At 37.8% G+C, this 22,421-nt stretch overlaps 1 protein-coding gene across 1 annotated transcript in view; it reads right to left on the reverse strand.

Moving 5' to 3' along the window:
* Window positions 1-22,421, reverse strand: part of ABCA13 (ATP-binding cassette, sub-family A (ABC1), member 13) — a 436,597-nt gene that overhangs the window by 13,369 nt on the left and 400,807 nt on the right. Inside the window, exons 57-59 of the mRNA XM_004676530.2 lie at window positions 21,098-21,232; window positions 19,005-19,108; window positions 12,825-12,917 (exon numbers count right to left, since the gene is read on the reverse strand). Of these exons, the coding sequence (XP_004676587.1) occupies window positions 12,825-12,917; window positions 19,005-19,108; window positions 21,098-21,232 (332 nt within the window). The remainder of the gene's footprint in view (window positions 1-12,824; window positions 12,918-19,004; window positions 19,109-21,097; window positions 21,233-22,421) is intronic.

The following is a 22,421-nucleotide window of genomic DNA, read 5'->3' on the forward strand; positions in this document are numbered from 1 at the left end:
CCCTACATTTTTTTTTCTGTAGCCATACATGAATTGGTTTGACTAAAGGACATTAAAAAGTGTAATGTGACCTGAACTTTAATTCAAACTTGTAGAGTTTGGACTTTCCTCTCTTGTGCCCCAACCAATCAGACCTCGATTTCAGGAGAGTAAGACAGATTTAGCAAACCCATTAGAACCTGTCTATCTCCAGCCAACCTGCAGAATCATGAGAATGTACGCTAGCAGCAACGGGGTTAACAGTAGAAAAGTTGGAAAGGAGGCACCACGGGACCAGAAACCTGGCTCACAAAAATGCCGGGAGCTTGAGGTGGGAGAAGACATGATGAACATAGTCAAAATGAAACATCCTTAGACACAAACGGCTGTCGAAAGTATCTGACTTCTGTGGAATATCAGGATGAGCAGACAAGAAATGGGATATGGAGACTGAGGGCCATTGTGGAGAATCACTGGCCCTCACAAATCAGCCTTTACACCCTAAAAGTAATTAGATTGACAAGTTAATAACTCCACAAGGGGAATGAGCCCCTCCCAAAGACAAGAGTGTATCAGTGCAATCTGAACTGGCAAGGACAGCAGCCTTCCTGCCCACTGAGTCTGTGCAGGTGTTCCTCGCCGCCACCTTCCTCCATTTGGGCGACAGCAGTCTTCTGCCTGCCTGCGACCTGTGACCATGATGGTGCTTCTCTTCACTGAGCTCCTTTTGCCACTCCTCTCCCACGACTGCCTTCCTGGGACTATGCAGGTCTCTTCTAGCCAGCCTGTCCCTTTGCGGCAACTCCTTCTGCCTGCTTGCATCTACTCCAGCATTCTTTACTTCCCTCACTCATAATAAACCTGCCCTTTTGGATTTAACTAATTTAGAAACTCACTTGAGAAACTTACCAGTGCTGCTGAAAAGGGAGCTCTGATGAAACTTTTCCTGGAGTTAAACTGAGGACCCCACACTCAGACTCCAACCTTTCTAAAAGTTTCAACAGTACCCACAACTGAGTTTTATGAAGTTAATTGTCTGACTTTTGTAACAAAATTGAACCGATGCAGGTAATTTTATTTTATAATCTTAAAACAAAATGAAGCCAAAAAAATCAAATTTGTGAACTATTTCTTATTTATAAAACAAAGAAATGTTTACGATCCTTGAACTTTGAACACATATTCACATAAAATTCATTAATTTTAAGCTAAATGGCTCAGTGAAAATAAATCTTCACCAACATCCCAAGCTCAAATCATTTCAAATCTAATATAGTATATAGTTTTAACCTAATAGAAACCCATTTCTCTGGTAAAGTTTATATACCCCTGTGCTCAGGTTGCTATCTTCATGCACAGCAGAATTTCAAACAGGTACACTTTTGCTGTCTGTACTTTAATTCCTGGATAGCCAGTGCTCGCGAGGGCTAAACCATCTCTCCAGCAGAGAAGGTATCAGGAAAATATTGCTAAAGCCAGGAAGTAACTAGGCCTGATTCTGACTCACACACTGATAATTTTTGTTAATGGAGAGTCTGAGTATACAGAGCCCTGTTTCTAAAAGCAGAAAACTAAGGGTGAATGATGCAGACTTTTTGGAGAGAAAGCAGGCTTCACCTTGTCTAGCAATTAATGGGATCTGAACAAAAGTCTTTACCAAAGTGGTTGCTTATTGTTTGTATGGTAGTTCATTAAGCTGGATGGATGGAGTCTAAATGTGTCCATAGCCTCTTTAATCACTTATAAATAAAGTGGATTGAGGCAACAGCAATAGCATGAAAAGAAAAGGAAATGCAGGAGTCAAGGAATTGAGCTTGAAAATTTTCTTTTCATAGGAATGATTTTGGACCAACTACCTAACTTGGTTAAGTCTCTGTTTTGTTATGGTGAAGTGAACAAATGAGCTGTCAGAGTTAAATGAGAGGTCGCACAAGAAGCCTTTGGCAACTAACCTGTGCTCAGTAATGTTAAGAAAATTCAGCAACCAGAAGAGGGCCCTGGCCTTAGAGTTTAGAAACACTGATGATATTTCTAAATCTGTGATGAGCTGGTTACTCCATTCCTCTAAACAAAAAATAAATAAATAACTAAAGCAGTAACATCACTTCCAGCTTCAGATGCCCTTTCCTGCCCCTGCTATGATGAAAAGCACCTGGGTAGGACACCAAAGGTCCTTCCTTGTGACAGAGAACACTTTCTGTCCCAGATCTCCTGTTTCCCTACCAACCTTTCCTGAATTCTGTTTTATCTCATTATTATTATTATTTTAAAGATTCATTTACTTACGCTAACAGAACTGGGGTACAGGCTACAGGTTTGATGGGTGAGAGGATTCACCAGAGACAGAGTGGGGAGCAGAACAGGCAGACTGACGAAGTACACTGCTAAGGGAGCAGCGGGCGGGTCAGGAGAGGTCTGCCACACCACGTGGGTCAGCTCTCTGGCAGGGGACCGAAATTTGTGCTGCAGTGGCTTCTGAGAGCTTCATGGTGTGGTGCTTTAACCTGTTGCACCACTAAGGACAGCACCCAATTTATCTCATTATTCATTACACAAACCCAGAAGCTAATAAATACCAAGGCTGTTCCTTTCCTTAAGCCCCAGACCAGCAGCTTCAACCAATGCCTCCTACACAATGCCTTCTTTACATTTTCTGTCCCCAGTATTTTGTCTTCTTTAACTTCCCAATAAGAGAACAAAAATAGTCACTTAATTGGCTACTCCTGCTTTCGTCTCTTGTTGACTTGCTTTGCTTTGTTCCTGCTTTTACCATAGAATTAAAAACTCTCAGAATTTGACCCCAAAGACTGTATTTAAGACTATATCCCACTATTCAGCCTGCCCTCCATTAGTCAAGATGTTCTCAAGCATGATAAGCATTATTATCTCCAGTCACTAGGATGACACTCAAAATCCATTAGCTGCCTATTAACAGACTTGGTTTAAATAAATCATCTTCCATGAAGTATGCATACGCTACTTGGAGATCTTCTTGTGGCACTATAATCTTCACATAATTTTAGATTGATGTGCCCATACCACTTCCCATATGGGCCCTGCTGTGTTCACACTCGATCTTAAGACCCTGGACTAACATAAACATTCATTAACAGTTGGTGGCTTCATCAGACTTAAATCGCACAGCCTGTTGTTCATCAATCTCTTGCAAAATTTACACATTTTGTTGCACTAACACGTATGTGTGTGACTCTAGACTATGAGTTTACTGAGACAGGAACCATGCTTTTGTTGTCTCTCATAAGACAGACACTCAACAAACATGCTTGAATAAAAGAAATCTGTCTTGAGCCTGAATCCATGGAAAAAAGTCTCAGACACTTCCATTTTCCACCTTCAGTGTAAGAAGGAATATTTTGGGAAAACTAGGGGATGAAAACAAAGCAATCTCTTGGGAAAAGTGACAACTTTAGATGACATCACTTATTATCACAATTTCTCAGGATAGAGACATCTGACCAAGTTATCCAGCATGAAAGTATGTGGGTCAGAGATCTTCCCAGGTAACTGCATCACAGTAGTGTTGATTGTGTTAATGCAGAGTGATGTTGTGAAAGAAAATAAGATGCATAATTACATACATTTAGTGGGGTATATGCATGATGAAGAGATGGAGATGATTTAACTTCCTTCTCTTGAAGGTATAATTTCTAACAAAGAGAATCAATTCAGTAGTTAATAGAGAGAATTAAATTACATGACAATGACAATGTTTTATAATAAAAGGCTCATCAGAAACAAACTTTTGGTAGCCCATTATTTCAGTTTCATATTATGGCACAAATCATTGTATGTACTCATATGCAAACTTTCTACCCCCTTTGTGAAAATGGCATAAACATATGAAATTATCTATTTAACTTCAAATGAGCCAGTTCATTATGTGAAGATGTAATCTTAATATAAGTGTTTATGTTTTAAATTTTATAGAAGTATTAAGTCAAAGAGGCCACAATGAAGCACACTGTGACTTGGATGACATATAAATTTGTATCTACCTGGATAGTATCATGACACTCAAGTATCACTATACCCCTTTCATTTTGTATCATAAATGGCATCTACAAATCCCCCAGACAACCTTTTCTATTTTAACAAAATGGCTACAAATTGATAATAGCATACTTTGAAGTTTATTCCGCTTTATATTCTTGACTCTGAAACAGATTTTTCTATCTGTTTCATATGTAAAGCAGTGCAAAAAGACACACTGAAACAGTGCTAAGGATTGTGAGCAGAGTGGGGGTAGGTTCTCATGCACAATTGCAAGACCACACAATCTCAGAGTCCGATGATAGTAGGGTTTATTAAGCAAAAAAGAGCCTGGGAAAAAGAAAGATTTTGAAGCCACACATGGCCTTCCTGTATCTCATCCTAACTAGTGTCCATAGTGTCCAGAATTTCCAGTCTGCTCCTGGAAGATGAGGTGATAATACAGTGTCTTATTTTTCTGCTTAAGTCAGCTTCAAAGGGGTGGGAGTGGTAAGTAGTTATGACACATGGTTGTCCTGGGTTCAATCCAAATAATAAACTAATGAAGCGAGCTAGAACCTGATTGCTCCATTTAGATTGCACCTGATTGGTCAATTTTGTAATAAAAAAGCCAGAATTAAAAGAGGGGAAGACCAGCTTGTCTTACACTCATGTTAGGGCAGTCCTGCTGTCTTCATCCATGACTGGAGCTGGCCTTTCTGGGGCAAGGAGGAGAACATCCACAGGTGTGGGCTGGCTGCCATGTCTCAGCCCCAAACAAAGCCACCTTGCTGTGTCACCTGTCACCCTTGGGTGCCAATTACAATTCCTATAGTTCTCCTGTTGGACAACTGAAGAAGTAAAAATTTTGACAACTTAAGACATTATTTAATCATTTAAAGTTTTATTTTGTTTATAAATAGCTCTATCCTCCTTTCCTACAGAAATTGGCCTGACCTACTTCAAACTGTAATCTCTTTGCTTCAGAGTTGAATAAATTTGCCCTCTCTGGGGCGATTGCTTTTGACACTCAGACTTAAATTTTCTGCTTAAGTCAATTCCAAAGGGTTGGGAGTGGTAAGTAGGTAGGACACGGTAGGTTGTTCTGGGTTCCATCTGGGTGTGTCATAATTGTTTCCACAGATGAAAAGGCAGCTACCAAAGAGTTAGAAGAGGAATTTAGCACCATGGTGTAGCCCCCAATTTCTCTATCCAATATTTCTGAAAAAAATAGCTACACACATTTTAGAACCAAGAACTCAAATCCCATTAATTGTTCTCATAAAAGGAGCCACAGTCGTAAAATTTCTCCTATCCCAATTAAGTAAAGTTAGGGTTCATGGTTTCATTAAACTAAAATGACACAAACTCATTATATCTTCTGTAAATTCCTGCCTCTTTTGTTACACAGATGTGGATAAAGCACATTTCCATTCAGGATCTCATCAGTGAGCTCCTGTCTCCTCAGGCTAGACTAAGCAAGTATTTACATCTGCGATCTTAAGACCCAATGAACAATTTTTCTCTGAATCTGACCACACTCATTCTTGAGTGTGTATTATCACCTACAATAAAACTTCATTTCTAAATCATCTATACTGACCCCGCATGAATTCTTTCCTGAATGGAAATCAAGAACCTGGAGTTTCTCAGCACCCTTGGGCCCCACAACTCAGTCTCTTGGGATGTATGTGTGATGTCAGAGGATGAATTCTGCAGCAAGTGTCACTGATCAAAGGCTGGTATAAATCATTCCTGGCTATCAGTAACCTCCACACCACTTCAGCAATCCTTTGGTAACAGCTTCACACACACAAACACATTCTCACTCAGAAACTTGACAGACTAAAACAAAAGCCCTAGAGCACTATTTAACCTAATGACCTATGCTCAGCTGAGGAAATCATCAAATTCAGGATAATGACAAACAACAAAACCTCTTAGACTTTAAGAAAACTGCTTTTAGAGTCCATAGTGGAATCCTTTTGGATTGTCTCCTTCCCAGTGCTTATGGCCTTAAAACATAATTATTATGCATGGTGCTCCACAAGGCACTAGAGAATCAAGAAAATTATAAAATTATGTGATACTGGTGCCAACAATTGCTTAATTCTGGATATAGATGGATATGCTTATGTCAATGAGTTGCATGTAATGTTCTATTACTAATAAGCTGATATAGTTCAAAACTGATACAGAAGAAAAGATCAAAGATATGACAGAATAAAAACAGTATGGAAAGTATCAGAAGGGAAATACATGATGCTATTATCAAACTGACAGAAGCAATACATTTGATAAAAAGGCAAAATTATTTTTCAGAAATAGGTACGAGAAGAGAAAGTTACTGATTAGAAGGTGTGTGAGATTACATAAAAGATCTAGCATCGGGTCCTCGCTCATCTGAGTGACTAGGTGTGTATTAAATGAATGGGCTGTCCAAGTTACGGTGTAAATGGAGAAAGTAGGTTACTCAATAAGAAAGAGCTGTTGATTCAGATACAAATGAAGATAGGAGTGCGTGCCAGTGTGGCCCTAAGGACCTGAAGGAGTTAAAATGCATGTCATGGAGATCCTTGATTCAGGAGTCAGACTAGCTATATTTGAGTCCCGGCCCAACCACAGCCTCTTTTTATAAAATATTTTTTATGCATACAAAAATGGGGCATAGACCAGAGACATGGGGTGGGGGTGAAAGGATTTGCCAGAGGCAGACTGGGGAACAGAACAGGCAGATCTACTGAGATACACTGCTGAGGGGAACAGGAGAGACAGGAGAAGTCTGCTGCACCTTGCGGGTCAGCTCCTGGAAGAACTCATGCTGCAGTGATGGTGATAGTTTGATAGCCCTGTTTCTTTAACCCCTGAACCACCAGGGAGGTCCTTTTCATTAAGCAGGGATATTTGTAAGAACATACATCATAGAATAATTTAGAACTGAGGTTTGTTGTAACTTTTTTCTTTTGATTTATTCTCTATGCTTGTAAAAGAAAAGTGACTATAACAGCTACTTTATTGAGTTGTCATGATGAAAGGCTAGTTAATATGCATAAATCACTTAGAACTGGCATGCATTAAGTATCATACAACTTCTCTCGGTTAATGTTCTAAGTCAGCACACAAGATAATCTATCGTCAGTGCTACATCCAGTATGAAAAAATAAATGTTTGGTAAATGGCACTAGATAAAAGGCAAGGAACAGGATATACTAGAGAAGGGATATTCCATAGTTTAGAGCAGGAGGAATTAAAAGTCTTGGGGAGAAGACTGGATCATGGTGGAAAGGTGATCTAAAATTTTGTGAGGTTCAGCTTTCCTTAGCCTGAGATTCAAAGCAGAAGATCAGGGGGCCCTTCCTGGTAGAGCAACATGTTGAAGTGCAGCAGTAAAAAGCTAGTTGCAGCAGCTTCAGCAGTTCTATCCCCTGCCAGGGAGGTGACCCACATGGTGCAGCAGACCTCGCCTGTCTCACCTGCTGCTCCTCTCAGCACTGTACTCCATAAATCTGCCTTTTCTACTTCCCATTATGTCTCTGATGAATCCTCTCACTGCCCCTGTACCTCTGGCCTGTATCCCAGTTCTATGTATAGAGATAAATAAATCTTAAAAAAAAAAAAAAAGGGATAAGATCAAAAGAGGAGACTTCATCAGTGACTTTGAACTCTCCTTACTTCTGACTTTAGGAAGCAAATAGAAACAAGGAAACACCTTTGCCATCAACTAGGACCACTGAAAAGGAAATTCTCAACAGTCAGCTAGTTAGCTAGTTAGCATCAGTCTGTTAAAAGTGGGAAGTGGAGGATGATTGGATGGTGGTGAAGAGAATTCTCTAGAAAGAGCGAAAATATCTGTGATTATTATGACAATGGTGTAGAAGAAACAGAATCTAAGAATATATATTAACTGAGGGCCATGAAAAACTCACAGCCTGACAAGCTAGAGTGAGAAGGACACTTCTTGGTTGAAACAAAGGCTAGAGTTAGAAATGGTAGGAAAATTGTAAGAAGCTTGTGTGTGGTGAAGAAGGCCACTTTCTCTAACGAATTCTGTCCTCTTCATTTTTATGGTCAATCAGTGCCCAGTTTGGAACAATTCTTCCCATTTTCACAGGAGACAGTATACAAAGAACAGTTGGTTTTGTCTAAATCTAGGAAGAGTAAGACACAGTCCCAAGCTTGAATGGAAAGCATTTTTATGCAAGTTCACATAATGTTTAGTTTAGATGGCTGTAATTTACTGAAACAAATTATTACAATTCCTACTAAATTTGAGCTTGGTTATTTTTTAGTTTAGGGACACAAAGAACATTTAAAATATACAGATATACAACAAATCTTAAATAATGCTGTAGAATATCTATATAAGATAGCTTATAAGTTATAACAAAAAAGCCTCAACTTTAAGAAGAAATAGAATATTAAGTTAGTAAATGAGTGCATTTAGGTTTTGGCAACATCATCCCCCCTGGGAAGTTAGAACCTAACATTTCAGGGTGGTATATGTCCTATTTGGTGTGTTTGCTCTGAGTTTCCCAGGTCCAAAGCATCCAGGTTTGCCCATTGTTGTCCTTAGGTCCCTGAGACATCTCACAGAGGCACTTCATTAATGGGACATTGTGGGTGGAGGCTTTTAAGGAGGAGCACTCTTCAGAGGTATGTGGAAAGGCATTCATATGACTAATCTGAAGAGATCCAAGCCCCTGTACAGGTATGTCCAGGGGTCCAGATCACAACTATGACTCCTAAGACCTAGAAAAAGTCTGAAGGAGAGAAAATAATTCTTGCTACATGCATTTGACTTTGTAGCTTCTACAAAGTGTATCATTCCAGGTCCTATAATTGACCTGTATGCACACTGTTGCCATGGGCTTCCTCCCTGACAGGATCTAACCCACCCTCTCTTAGCTACAGAACAAATACATTCTGGAGATACTGTCAAACAAACAGACCCAATATTCTTTGTTTTAGAATGGTTTGATATCCTAGACTTGTAACTAGATGCCCCATCCATCTCTGAACTCCCCAAAGACACAGAAAACAGAACTAATTAAGATCTTGATTCTCTACCAGGACAGCTGGCTCCCACAGAGATGTTGGGCATGTCTGGACACACTATAGATTGTCACAGTGGATCAGGGACTCTAGGTCTCTATGAGAACACTCAAACTAGATGCTAACTACTGTATTATCTCAGAAGCCCTTCACTGTGCATATCTGGTTCATTCTTATCACACAGGACTGTAGTGTGGAGATAAAGGTTCTAGAAAGTAATCTTTGAATATAACAATGCAGCAATCTCAAACTATTTGTCAAGTAATGGCATGGAGATTAGCACTGAAATAGCAGTTGATCTAGTTAGCAGGAAGAACAAAAGTCAATAGAGGATCAGCCCCCATCTTCTGCATCTCCACAGAAAAATCCTTAAACTTGTGTTTTAACTCACACTCATGACCATCTCTCACAAACCCTGGCTTTCTCCTGAGTTATCCCCTCAGATCTTGTCCCAATATCACTCTTCCCATCTTCTTCCTCACACTTCAAATTATCTAAGTCCTAAATCACAAGACCATCCTTGAGTCTTTCTAGTCTCTACCCACATGTCTGTTTGGTAGCTATCTTTGTTTAGTTTTGGCTCCATATCATTCAAGATCATTGCTTATTAGCATTTTATTTGTATGCTTCATTTTGATTTTCATCATTTCACACAAACACACACATACTGCAGAAGGCCTATCTGACTCACCTCCATCCTTGCCTTCCCTTCCCAATGTAATACACTGTCAGGATGTCATATTCTACAAAGCACATACAATATAAATGTCAGCAGAGAAGCATAGAACTCTGGCCTGATTTAGGCCTCTACTATGTTTTCATTCTTCATAGTTCTCACAGTGACTGCCCTACAGCTGAGGAGATTAAGACAGAAAAGTTGAGTGATGGGATCACAGAGGAGGTCAGAGCAGTCTTCAGTCCACAGGAGTCCAGCAGTCCCTCAGTACACACTACTTAAACCTCCAGGAAATTAGCTTAGATAAAACTTCTGGTGTCAGCACTCAAGGTTACTTAACATGATCATGCCCTCATGACCCTGGGAGGAAATGACCTGCTGTTTTTATAACAAGACTTCTGGCTGTGCTAAGATGCCAAGGTTTGAAGTGGAAGAATGCATCTCCTATATGTTTTTTTAAAGTAAATTATTTTTATTTAATTTTTTACATCATTCTTCATTTTGTACATTTTTTCATCTCAGTTGTAATCACCATGAACTTCCCATCAGTATTTCACCCATGTGCCATCACCATAGTCCCTCGCACTCACCCCACCCCCATTTTGATCTTGTTCCCTTCTCCTCCTCCATATAAAGGAAAAGAAAAGTGTAAGGGATCAAGAAAAAAAAGATATTTTATATGGCTATATGGTAATTGTAATAACGTAAAAACATCAAATAACAAATTTAATTCTGTATGTTTTAATGTCATAGAGCAAAAGCATTTAAAGACTTTGAGTACATGGGGATGTTTGAAGGAAGAAAGATGTAGAGAGGACAAGAAAGGAGCCTCTGGGGTCTCCTTTTTGCCAAAGCCTCTAAGTTAGAGGGGACAAGTGAGCACTGAGGTTGATGATTGCTAGGTGTAGATGCCCAAGATTCCATTTATAATTGTATTAATCAATAATGTGGAAATACAAGTAATAAGTTCATGTTATAAGAAAAAAATATGCTCCTGCCTGGTGGCACAAGGGGTTAAGTCACAGCACTATGAAGTTCTATCCCCAGCCATGGGGGTGACCCACATAGTACAGCAGACTTCTCCTGTCCTACCTGCTGCTCCCCAAGCAGTATGCTTCAGTAGATATGCCTGTTCTGTTCCTTACTCTGTCTATGGTGAATCCTCTTACTCTTGTACCTCTGGCCTACACCCCAGCTCTTATATGTATAAATAAATATATAAATAAATAAATCTTTAAAAAAAGAAAAAAGAAACTTTCTCAACTATTTTTAATGTCTTAGATCTAACATTTTAGTAAATAACTCACAAGCAATTTCTTGCATAAAATTACTAACAATGCCCCCTCAGTCATATTACACATTATCAGAACTAAAACCCAAATGTACTGAATATCGCTGCACATGTAGGCACACATCAACTAGAGGGTAATTCATCCTGAGTATGTCACCCTACAGACTCTTTCAGAAAGGCAAGTGCTGAATTCAGAAATCATCAGTCAATAATCAGGCATGGTCTATAAAACTTTATGTCTGCATTCATAAAGATTAGGGAGTGTGAAGTATTATTTTTTTTGATGATGCTTATTAAAGGTGAGCAGAGTACATAAGAGAGTAGTTAACAGGTGTTTCACTTGACAGTGATTGGCCCTATGTTGTGAGTCACAATGACAGTAATGTCCCAGCAGAGCCGACTCAGCCACGGGGAATGAATGCTCATTCTATAGCAAGATTTATTGATCCAAACATTCTATAACATTCCCCATAAAATATTTTTTTAATCTAAAGTATATGACTCTTTAACAAATTTCTGTATGAGAATTCTAACTTTAAAAACACTGAATAACTAAAAACAAAATGAGACCTATACTAGCATAAATGAACAAATTACTTCCTATAAAATGGACTAGACAACAAATTAAAAGGATGTTAGAAATTTGAAAAGAGTTGAGGTAACATTGAATTTAAAAAAAATGTTATACTCAGATATAAAAATGTTCACAGAAATGGATAATACAATAATTAATATCCCATAAAGCAAAAGGAAAGATATACATGAAGAAACAATTAACAGGGAAGACATCTAAGGAATTAATTAGCACTTGAAAATTATTTAGTCTTTCATTAGTGAAAATGAAAATCAACATCAACCCTCTTTCACTCACTTAAATTAAGGGAGCCTTTTTGAAATTATAGCATTTGGAGGCTAAGAGGGAGGAAGGGTAGACAAAAGAATCAAGGAGGAATAAATGATGTTAAGAAAGTAAATACCCACTTCCCTACATACACACAGCTGGTACATGGGTACATTTAAAATGTAAAATATATACTCAAAATACACCCAAAACGGTGATGTGTTTAAATCAAAATATTATTTATGAATGTGTTCATGTTCTCCCCTCACTTAATATACTTTATTTTCCTTAAGCATTAACATGGCATGAGCCTAATGTGGGTACAGAAATTGAGATGAGGAAGGATAATCAGGAAAGTGACTGGCTGCTTATCATTCAGTTCATTCACTCAATGAGTAAATAGATACAGAATCTGTGCTAGATGCTGGGCTCAATGAGAGAAAGCTAGTCACTATGTTCCTGACCTCGAGGAACGGATATGGTGTTTAGTTTCTGGAAGAAATACAACAAAAACAATTCTGTTTCTTCATTACAAAGAGGACCAAAAACTACATACATGCATGCCAGGTGCAAAGGGTAATGCCTAACATAGGTAAAAGTATAATATTTGGTACAATAACACTGACAATCTTATTAAACTAGGGTAATAAATATATTGGTATAACCTTTCTATAAGGTAATTTATATCAAGGAGGATACTATATTGCTATTTTGAATCTGCAATCATATTTTCAGCTTGCACAGTGTGATGTGAGAACACAGATCTTTCTGAGGTGAATACAGTCAAATGTGTGGGGAGACACTGGAAACTGTTAGTAGTTGCAATATCTTCACTTCTTAGACCATTTCACAGACATATGCAAATCCTCACTTCTCAGACCTTCATCTCCTACTCTATCATGTGTGATTGGACCATGCTCTCTCTAGAGTCTCCAGTAATAGCTACATTATATAATTTATTGAAACATTTTAATTAACAGAGAAATGCAACATACCTGTCTTTAATATGCTGAGGAGAACCAAGGCACCTAAAGCTGCCATTGATCATGATGGCGAGTCTTGTGCAAAGAGCTTCACACTCCTCCATACTTGGGGAAAAGAAATAATAACACATGAATGAGTGTTTTCATGAGATGCAAAGCTTGAATTAAATAGATATGAATAAGTAGATAAAATGTCATTACTACAAGTTAGCTAATTTTTATATAGAAACCTCACAAACCTCCCTCCCCCCAAAAAAAAAATATATTTTAAAACTGGTAAGAATTTGTTTAGGTAATTAGTTCCATAATTAATTTAAAAAAAAAAACAGCAACCCCATATTTCAGAAAGAACTGCTCTAAAATATGAGAGAGACCTTCAATCTGGTTGGGTGAATTTTAGTTGCTCTTAATGAGTAAAGTACATTACAGTGTTCTTAGTCTCAGTATCTGGGCATGGTTTCACCATTTCCTTCTAGAGTTAGGAATAAGGAGAAAAATGGATAGGTGAATTCAAAGAAGAACTGCGATTAGGAAGACTTTTCAGCAGAACATAGCTAGTTTAGAATAGTGGAATCAATCACAAGATGTACTGAGCTTCATGAATAGTTAATCTTTTCTTTTACATTGTATGAAAATGTACATGTCTAGTCTATGGAAATAAAACCATATTACTAATAGGGAAAACATGAAAATGAAGACATATATGAGAAATTGCTGTGATATGTGGTCTTTCTGAAATGCTGAGATAATTATGTTATGTAAATTAAAAGGAATTTTTACCATGACAACAGTTTATCCAATCTTAGGAACTATACCTGAAAATGGAGACTTAACAAATGCTAACAAAATGGATATAGGAATTTAGAAAGTTTCTGAAATTGACAGAGCAAAAGGATCCTTCTATGTTGAAACATATTCCCTATTTTAGATTTGTTAAAATTAATTATTTCAATTTACTTACTTTTCTGAAGAGAAACAGAACAAAGACATGAAAAGGACAAACAACAAAGGCAGGATTTCAAGCTATAGCCAACTCAAAAAAATAGCAAATTATTTCACCAGATTCTACTATAAAACTAGACAAAACTAACATACACAACCACTTCAGGATTCTGGAAATTGACCAAAGGTTCATAACAATCTGAGAAATACTAATTGTTGACAAAGTAATACATGCAAGAAGAGAAGGGTGGTGATTACATGGATCTAGTAGATAGTTACATGGCACTATACCACACAAAGGTAGAATAAATGTCTTATTCAAGAACACAAGGGAGATTATCCAGAATAGGTCATATATTGAATTAAAAAATAAATTCACAAAGATTTAGATCATATAAATGTCAAGCAGAAATTATCAAAATAGCAGAAGAAAGCAAAAAAAATCTTTTAATACATGGAAACTGAACAATAGGCTACAGAGAAAAAAGAACTACTGGATTAGTGAGAAAAAAAACAAAGAAACATACCTATCTGTGATTATAAATCTATCTATCTATCGATCTATCTATCTAGCTTGTCTTTAGACAAATTAAAATAAGGAGTCAACCTTCCAGAACTTACAGAATGCAACAAAAGTAGTACTAAAAGGAAGGTATATTGCTATACAGATCCACATCAAGAAAAAAGAAAGAGTGTGAATAAGAATCCTTCCTCAACTCAAGAATTAGAAAAGGAAGAACAAGCAAATCTAAAAGCAAGGAGAAGGAAATAATTCAATGTAGAATAGAAATAAATAAAACAAAAATAACAGACCAAATGATTAATGCAATCAAGTTAGCTTTTTTTTGATGAAATAAACAAAATAGATAAATGTGTAGCAAGAGACACTAAGAAAATAAAGAGAAACTCTCAAATAAATAGGAGAGTAGTCTAGTTTCATTGTTCATAATGGAGTGGTACATTTTTAATAGCACAATTTATTGAAGAAACTTTCCTTATTATAGTGTATATTTTTTGCCCATTTGTTGTAAATTAATTGACCGTATAGCTTAATTACATTGATCTGTATATCTGTTTTTTGTTCCATCATCATATTGTTTTCACTATTATAGTTTGTAGTATAGTTTGAAGTCTGGCATATTATACCTCTGGCCTTCTCCCTTTTAATCATATGATCTTTAGCTATTTGGATTCGTTATTGTTGTTATTCCATATGAATTTCAGTAATATATATTCCATTTCTCTGAATAATGTCCTTGAGATTTTTACTGGAATTGCATTGAATATGTAAATTGCTTTTGGTTGGATGACCATTTTGATATTAATTCTTCTGATCCATTAGCAAGAAATACTTTTATTTCTTTGTGTTTTCTATTTATTTTAACAGTGTTTTACAGTTTTCCTTGTTCATGTTTTCTCATCTCTTCTTTTAGGCTTATATCACATCTCTCAGAACTCACAAATGAATTTTAGAAAACGTTCAGAGATGAGCTAATTCTATACTGCTCAAACTCTTCAAAAAATGATTACTGAGATGGAGAAATATTTGTATATCATATATCTGGTAAGGGGCTGAGATCAGAGATCTACTCATACAACTCAACATCACACACACACACACACACCACAATAAAAAAAAAAATGGACAGAAGAGTTAAACAAGCACTTTTCCAAAGAACAGCTATAGACAACAAACATGCACATGAAAAAAACCATCAGGAAATATAAATCAAGAAACCTCACACAGAGTAGAATGACTCATATCAAAATGACCAGAAACAAGAAGTGATGAAAAGGAAATGGAGATATAGGTATTTCTACACTGTAGGGAGTACAACTGGTTCAATACTTACAGAGAGCATTATGAAGGTATCTAAAAGCATTAAAAATAGCTTTTTAATTTTACTCCTAAACATATACTAGAAAGTTCAAAATTACTAGTCAGAAAGCAAATTTGCACCTTTAAGTACATTGCAAAACTGTTTACATAGCAAAACTTTGGAAACATCCTAAGTACCCAACAATAAATGAGTGGGTCAAGAAGATGTGGTACATTATATAACATATACATTTGTAATATAGAATGGAATATCACTCAGAAGTTATAAAAATAGAAATTCGTATCATTTGTATCTACACAAATAGAGCCAGAGCCATAAGGCAGGAGAAAGACACATACTGGATGGTGTAACTTATATGGGGAATACAATGGAACCAAACTAAGGTTCACTGAAAGACAAAGTTAAAAACTACCTCTTGAAAGCTAAAACACCCAGAAGAAGGAGGGGGGGAAAAAAAAAAGCAGAGTGTTTGAAACATGATTAAAAATGAAGGGAGCACAATGGAATATTGTGATGGACTCTGTATGATTTGGTGGTGGGTGTACTATGGTGGTGATGCTGCAGGTGGAGGTGGGGGAATGATATACTTCCAAAATACCAACAATTACATAGCCTAATTTAACCACTATTAAGACAATTAGTTATTATTTTTTAAATATAAGGAAAAGGGCCCTTCCTGATGGTACAGTGGGTTAAAGCACAGCACTAAGAAGCTAAAGCCACTTCAACATGAGTTCAGTCCCTGGCCCTGGATGTGACCCAGATGGCACAGCAGACCTCTCCTGACCTGCCCGCTGCTCCCCTCAGCAGTGTACTTCATCAGTCGGCCTGTTCTGCTCCCTACTCTGTCTCTGGTGAAGCCTCTCATACTGTCCCTGCACCTCAGGCCTGTATCCCAGTCCTCTATGCATAAATAAATAAATCTTTAAAATATATATACATGTAAGGAAAAAAATGAGGGTGGTAATCTGTACTATTCTAGCCTCATGAACATGCAGTCTTGGTAGACTGATAAATTCTTTGCCAGCCTGAAGGGAGTAAATGCCATTTGAATTATTACCTGGTAACATAGTTCATATAAATGACTCTTAGAGCCAAGCAAACAGAAATGGCCAACAGCTTCTTTATCCAAAGAATGTATCTCATATTTTCTAGACTGATAGTGTGATGGTGTTAAACATAGAATCTGCTGATGTGGTAAAGGCCAAATGGGCCCAAGTCAACCTGGCTTGCCATGTCAACCAAAAGCAAACCAAATGACCTTGAAGAAAACAGAAGAACCCTGAATATATAAAAAGTGCCAACTAGAATAAACCTGAAACAGAATATTCTTTGTGTTAACAGAAAGATCCAGGGCCTGCCTGGTGGCTCAGGGGTTAAGTCTCAAGGGTATCAAGGGTAAGTCTCAAGGGTATTTTGTGGCCTGAATTAGATCCCTAGTCAGGGAACTGACCCACATCTAGCACAGTAGACCTCTCTGTCTCACCCACTATTCCCCCTTGGAAGATTATTTCAATATATCCACCTTTTCTGCTTCCCACTTGGTGAATCATTCTCTCCTTGCACTTCTGGCTTACTTGAAAGTTATTTTGTTTGTGTAAACAAACAAAAAACAGAGATCCACTGCAAAACAAAAAGCTAGTTAACTGGATATGATTGAATATAATCTCCATCTAGGTAATTAGCAATTAGGCCAGTTTCTAGGAACAACTATTTCTAAGTTAAATAAATTAAAACAAAATTTTAAAAGAATAAACAATAGGAAGTTTCTGGGTATCCCTAGATGTTAGAAATAGGGAATACATATCACTGAAGCTATTGTAAATCAATCAAAAGAATAAAGAAGACCTTGTTTAAAATATTAAACTATGACAATAATAATCAATAAATAGAGATTATGAAAGAAACAAATTATTTAAATAAATTAAAATATTTTCCTTGACTAATAGAGTACATATAATACAAAAAAAAAAAAAATCAGTATAGAGGCCCAAAATAAATTTGAGATGTCAGAATAAAAACATAGTGAATTATAAGGTAGGTCTATGAAGAGATGTTCTCTGATAAGGTAGAATAGCATACTTGAAGAGAAATGCATAGAAACTCCGAGATCAAAATGACACCATTTTGAGTTTAACTTATAGACAGTAAAAGTATGAAAATGAATGGAAACATAGAAATGGCCAAATATATGAATAAAATGCCTCTACAATTATTTAAAAAAGTAATAATTGCACTTTAGTAATACAGTGAATTTCAGATAGGATAAATAAAAAGAAATCTACTTCTGGTCATATAAAAGTTATACTGTTGAAAATCAGTTAGAAGTCTTGAAAGCAAAAGGCAGATGATTCATTAAGTAAAAGGAAACATCAGAGTAATCAATGGCTGACTTGTGATAGGAAAAAAAGTAGGTGAGAAAAAAAAAGATGGATCATATATGCATTTAGAAAATGTGAAAAGAAAATACACAACACTAGAATTGTTATAATGAAAACACAAAGTAGTCAAGGACATGAAGAAACTAAAAATGTTAATGTTTCTGAGAATATAAAATGACAGTGTAACTTCGGAGAACAGGTCTATAGTACCTTAAAATGTCAAACAGAAATTTAGCATGCAATCTAATTCTTTAAAAATGACCAAAGAAAAATAAAATCACATGTTCAAATCACAAAAACACCTTCCATGTGACTTTTCACAGCATATTACATATAACAGCCACACAATAAACTAAACACATAAACTGGTAATGGACAAAGAAAATGTGGTCTAGCTACAAAAGTGAATACTGCCAAAGGAGGGGCTGGCTAATTATTCAACTTCTAACAACGAAGAGTGGAGAAATTCACTGTAGTGTTGACAATGATTCACTAACTATGGTTGCTGATGAGAAGTCCCTCATGCTAGAAATTCCTAGACTGTAGGTCCCTTACTGTTTTTTTACCTAGGTTCTCAAAATTGTTTTTGTAGCAAGCAATCTTGAAGGTTAATCAAGACCTTGAAGGAAATATGTGGTCAAACTAAAAAAAAAAAACACTAAGTTTTCATTTCAGCTAGTGGTTCTTGGACAGAAAGAAGCTGAGACGTGGATTCAGATGGACCTCAGGAAGAGTCTAGTCTCACCTTGAACAGTAACAATAGATGAGGCAAGGGTGTGTTCAGTGACAGAGCTTTGGGTTCAGATTTTATTTGCATCACCCACAGGTTGTGTGGTCATGGTTATATTACTCAAGCTCTCTGTTTCAATGTCCTAGTATACAAATATGGATGAATAATTCCTAATAGTGTGGTGTTGTTATAGACATGAAGTAATGCATGGGTAGTTCTATTTCTGGCACTTGATGCTCCACAAATCTTTGCCTCTAAGCCTTGTTGTAGAAGTGTCCCTACAGGGGTCAGAGCTCACCTGTGGGAGGTCAGCACAGCAGCACAGCCTCCCTGGACTTCCTTCATTATTGTTTTCCACAGGTACCGCTTAGAGCAGGGATCCATCCCAGAACTGGGTTCATCCTAAGGGGAAAAATAATACACAGGAAATGAGAAACTACATGGGAACGCAGGCACTGCCACTGGGGTCAGGCTGGACAAAAAGTTACTGCTTTGACTCTAGCAGGCGGCTCTCTCACTGCCATGAACTATGCTCAGAAAATTGGGGTACAACTTCCGATCAGCCCATTTACCCTTGATGCTTGAGGTAGATAGGCTGACCTTGATCAGGTAAACCTCTATAAAACTTCAGAATGATATACTGTAAAAAGACAAAGATAACTGGGAAAAAAAAAAGCTGCTTCATTTGTTATTCATTTGTTATTTATTTAGCAACATCAACTAAAGTGATGTTTCTTGAAACCTGAAGTTTTCTTCCTTAATAAACGCTGGCAAACTTTTGAGAGAACTCTTTCTAGATTATATGATACAATTCTGTATCTTGTTCTTTTTTTTTTTTTTTATAAAGAAGGAAAACAATGCCTGGTCTTTTCTGCTAACCAACTGATATATGTACATATGTGTATACTTATAAGCAAAACTAGAAGATGTGTTTACCATGGACTCTTTGTAAGAGAGTTGATCATGGGATTCTGCATTTCACTGATTTCTGTCAACTGTAAAATCCTCTTGTCTTTATTCTGAGGAAAATCTAAAAGGCCCTTCAATGCATGTGGATACTCCCCATCACCACAGTCACTAACACTGATGTGGCCATGAGTGTGATGTGACTTATCTCTTCCATGGCTTTAAGTGACTTCATTAAGTCATTTTCGGATCAGGAAGAAACATGCATCAGGCATGCAAGGAGGCCTTGTTATGTGAGTTGCAGAAACAGGATCAGGACCCTGGCGATTGACTTAAGTCCTTACTGGATCTCTCTTCCATAGTCCTGAGTAACAAAAGGGAGCCAAGACCAAGGCTTGTGAAAGGAGGCGAGGGCAAGGTGAGCGGGCACATGCTCCAGGGAAGAACCCTGTGCCCAGAGGAGACTGCTGGCCTCAGCTTAGCACAGGGGCACCCTGTGGAATGTAAGGAACAGCCACATGTCCTGAGCAACTCACTGCAGGCCTGCCTCCTCTTACTAGAAAAACATAACTTGTAAACTACAGAAGTGTGGGTTTTATTACCAGACTCTAGAGAACAGACTGGAATCATCTTTGATTCTGCGGCTTGAAAAAAAAAAATTAAAAAGCAAACTTATAAGCAGTTAAAAGGAAATCCAATTCAAATTCTAGAAAACAATCTGATGTAGGCCTTCTGAATCTTCACTAGCTCCTCCCCACTGAAATGCTGTTTCTATTTAATGAACAAGAAAAAAAAATGTTTCTCACATTTATTGATGTGCCTCAGACTTTCTAAAAGTGTGAAATGTGAAAATTACTTTTACTTATTATTTGTGTGATATTACTTTTAACTGTTCTTAAAATGCCAGCAAACAACTAGCTCTATTTCCTGACACCTACCACCTCCAATTAACTTTTATCAAATCAAACCAGATTAACTGCAATTCCCAAATAAACAAAAGGCAACCTCACTCAAAACTATTACATAAACTCTGCTTGTTCCCTGAATACTCTCCCCTCCCTACCAATTCCACCCTGCATCTCGACATCCCTCCTCAGGATTCACCATTGACAGTATCCCTACTGCTATAACAGCCATGCTATCTGCAGAGAGAAAAAGGATTTGTGTGTGTGTGTGTTTGTGTGTGTGTGTTTGTGTGTGTGTGTGTGTGTGTGTAGAATGGCTGCAGCGTAAGCCAGAGATGAGGGGAGCTGAATGGATTCACCAGAGACAGAATGGGGAGCAGAAAAGGTGTACCTATTAAAGTATTTACTGCTGAGGGGAGCAGTGGGAGAAATAGGAGAAGTCTCCTGTGACATGTGGGTCAGCTCTCTGGCTGGAGATGGAACTCAAGATGTAGTGGTGATAGCACTGAGACTTAGTCCCTGGGCCACCACGTAGGACCAGAAAAATCACCACGTAGGACCAGAAGAAACAGCTACTCACCAGCAAAAGAAGATCAGGCTTCCCTAGCAAAGCCAGGGCAGTGGAGAGCTTCCTCTTGGTTCCCCCACTGTAGGTGGCCACCAGTTTGTCCACGTGGGCTTCCAGGTGTAAGCGCTTCACAAGGTCCCCAGCAACCTGAATGAGAAGCAGCCTCCATAAAAGCCTCCCCATTTACAGAGGGGAGCCAAAACACCTGGACCTCAACCCAGAATCTCACCCAGTGCCTCATCATTCTCACATATATACCCTTGTATAGTTCAGGAAACACCTCCCCCTACGACACAGTACTAACAGAATGAGCTGGTTTCATGCCTTGGTTTATCAAAATGATATTACAATACTCTGGAATCTGAGGCTCAGGCAAGTAGAGTGGGTAAGAAATATAATCAAATGGGGCCCAGATGAGTGACCATAGAAAGTGAGTCAAAAAGAAGACTGAGAATAGAACTGATGGCAATAAAATTGAAGTAGAGAGATGGAACCTCAAAGGAGCAGAGAACTATAGGGAGAGGTTTTAATATCCACGTAAGACAGTCCCTTTCCATTTACTGACCTCTCTCCTCATAGTCAGGTTAACAAATTAACTAGAGTGGAGATAGAGGAATGTTTCCTCTTTGTCACTGCTGGGGACCATGTGCACATCCCAAACAGGACACCTAGTAAAGAAAACCTGTTCTCCCCAAATCCATAGTTGATATGCATTGTTCCTCCTCTATCTTTTACCTTGCAACCTGCCAGCTTTTCACACATGATCAAAAGCCCAGCTTGTTTGCTTTCTCTCCAGTAGAAACAAATCCCTTCTTCCAAGTATGATGTGAGTCTCCACAGTACTTTGCACCATGCTACATTCTATGTTCCCAGTCCTTTCCCTGTGCAGGGCTGGTATACTCTAAAGGACTATGAGAATGGGCAAATACTTGCATACACACTTTAAATCACTAAATAAAACACAGCTTTAAATTAATGTATATACTATTTTTTGATACATTCATAAAAGTTGGGATAATAGTAGCAGTAATAGTAACACCGACAATGGTGAAATATTAGAACCAGCAAAATATTAGGATAATATGTATGTTTTCCAGTAAAAACTTTCAACATAATGTGTTCCTTCTGTTGTGTGCCTTAGATTAACATGGAGGGCCCTCCCTGGTGGCACAGTGGGTTAAAGCACAACACTAAGAAGCTAAAGCCACTTCAGCATGAGTTCGATCCCTGCCCCGCAGGTGATCCACATGGCAAGGCAGACCTCTCCTGACCTGCCCGCTACTCTCCTCAGCAGTGTACTTTGTCAGTCAGCCTGTTCTTCTCCCCTCTATCTCTG

The sequence above is a fragment of the Condylura cristata genome, unplaced genomic scaffold, assembly GCF_000260355.1.
Source record: "Condylura cristata isolate star-nosed mole 26May11 unplaced genomic scaffold, ConCri1.0 scaffold00004, whole genome shotgun sequence".
Classification (NCBI taxonomy): domain Eukaryota; kingdom Metazoa; phylum Chordata; class Mammalia; order Eulipotyphla; family Talpidae; genus Condylura; species Condylura cristata.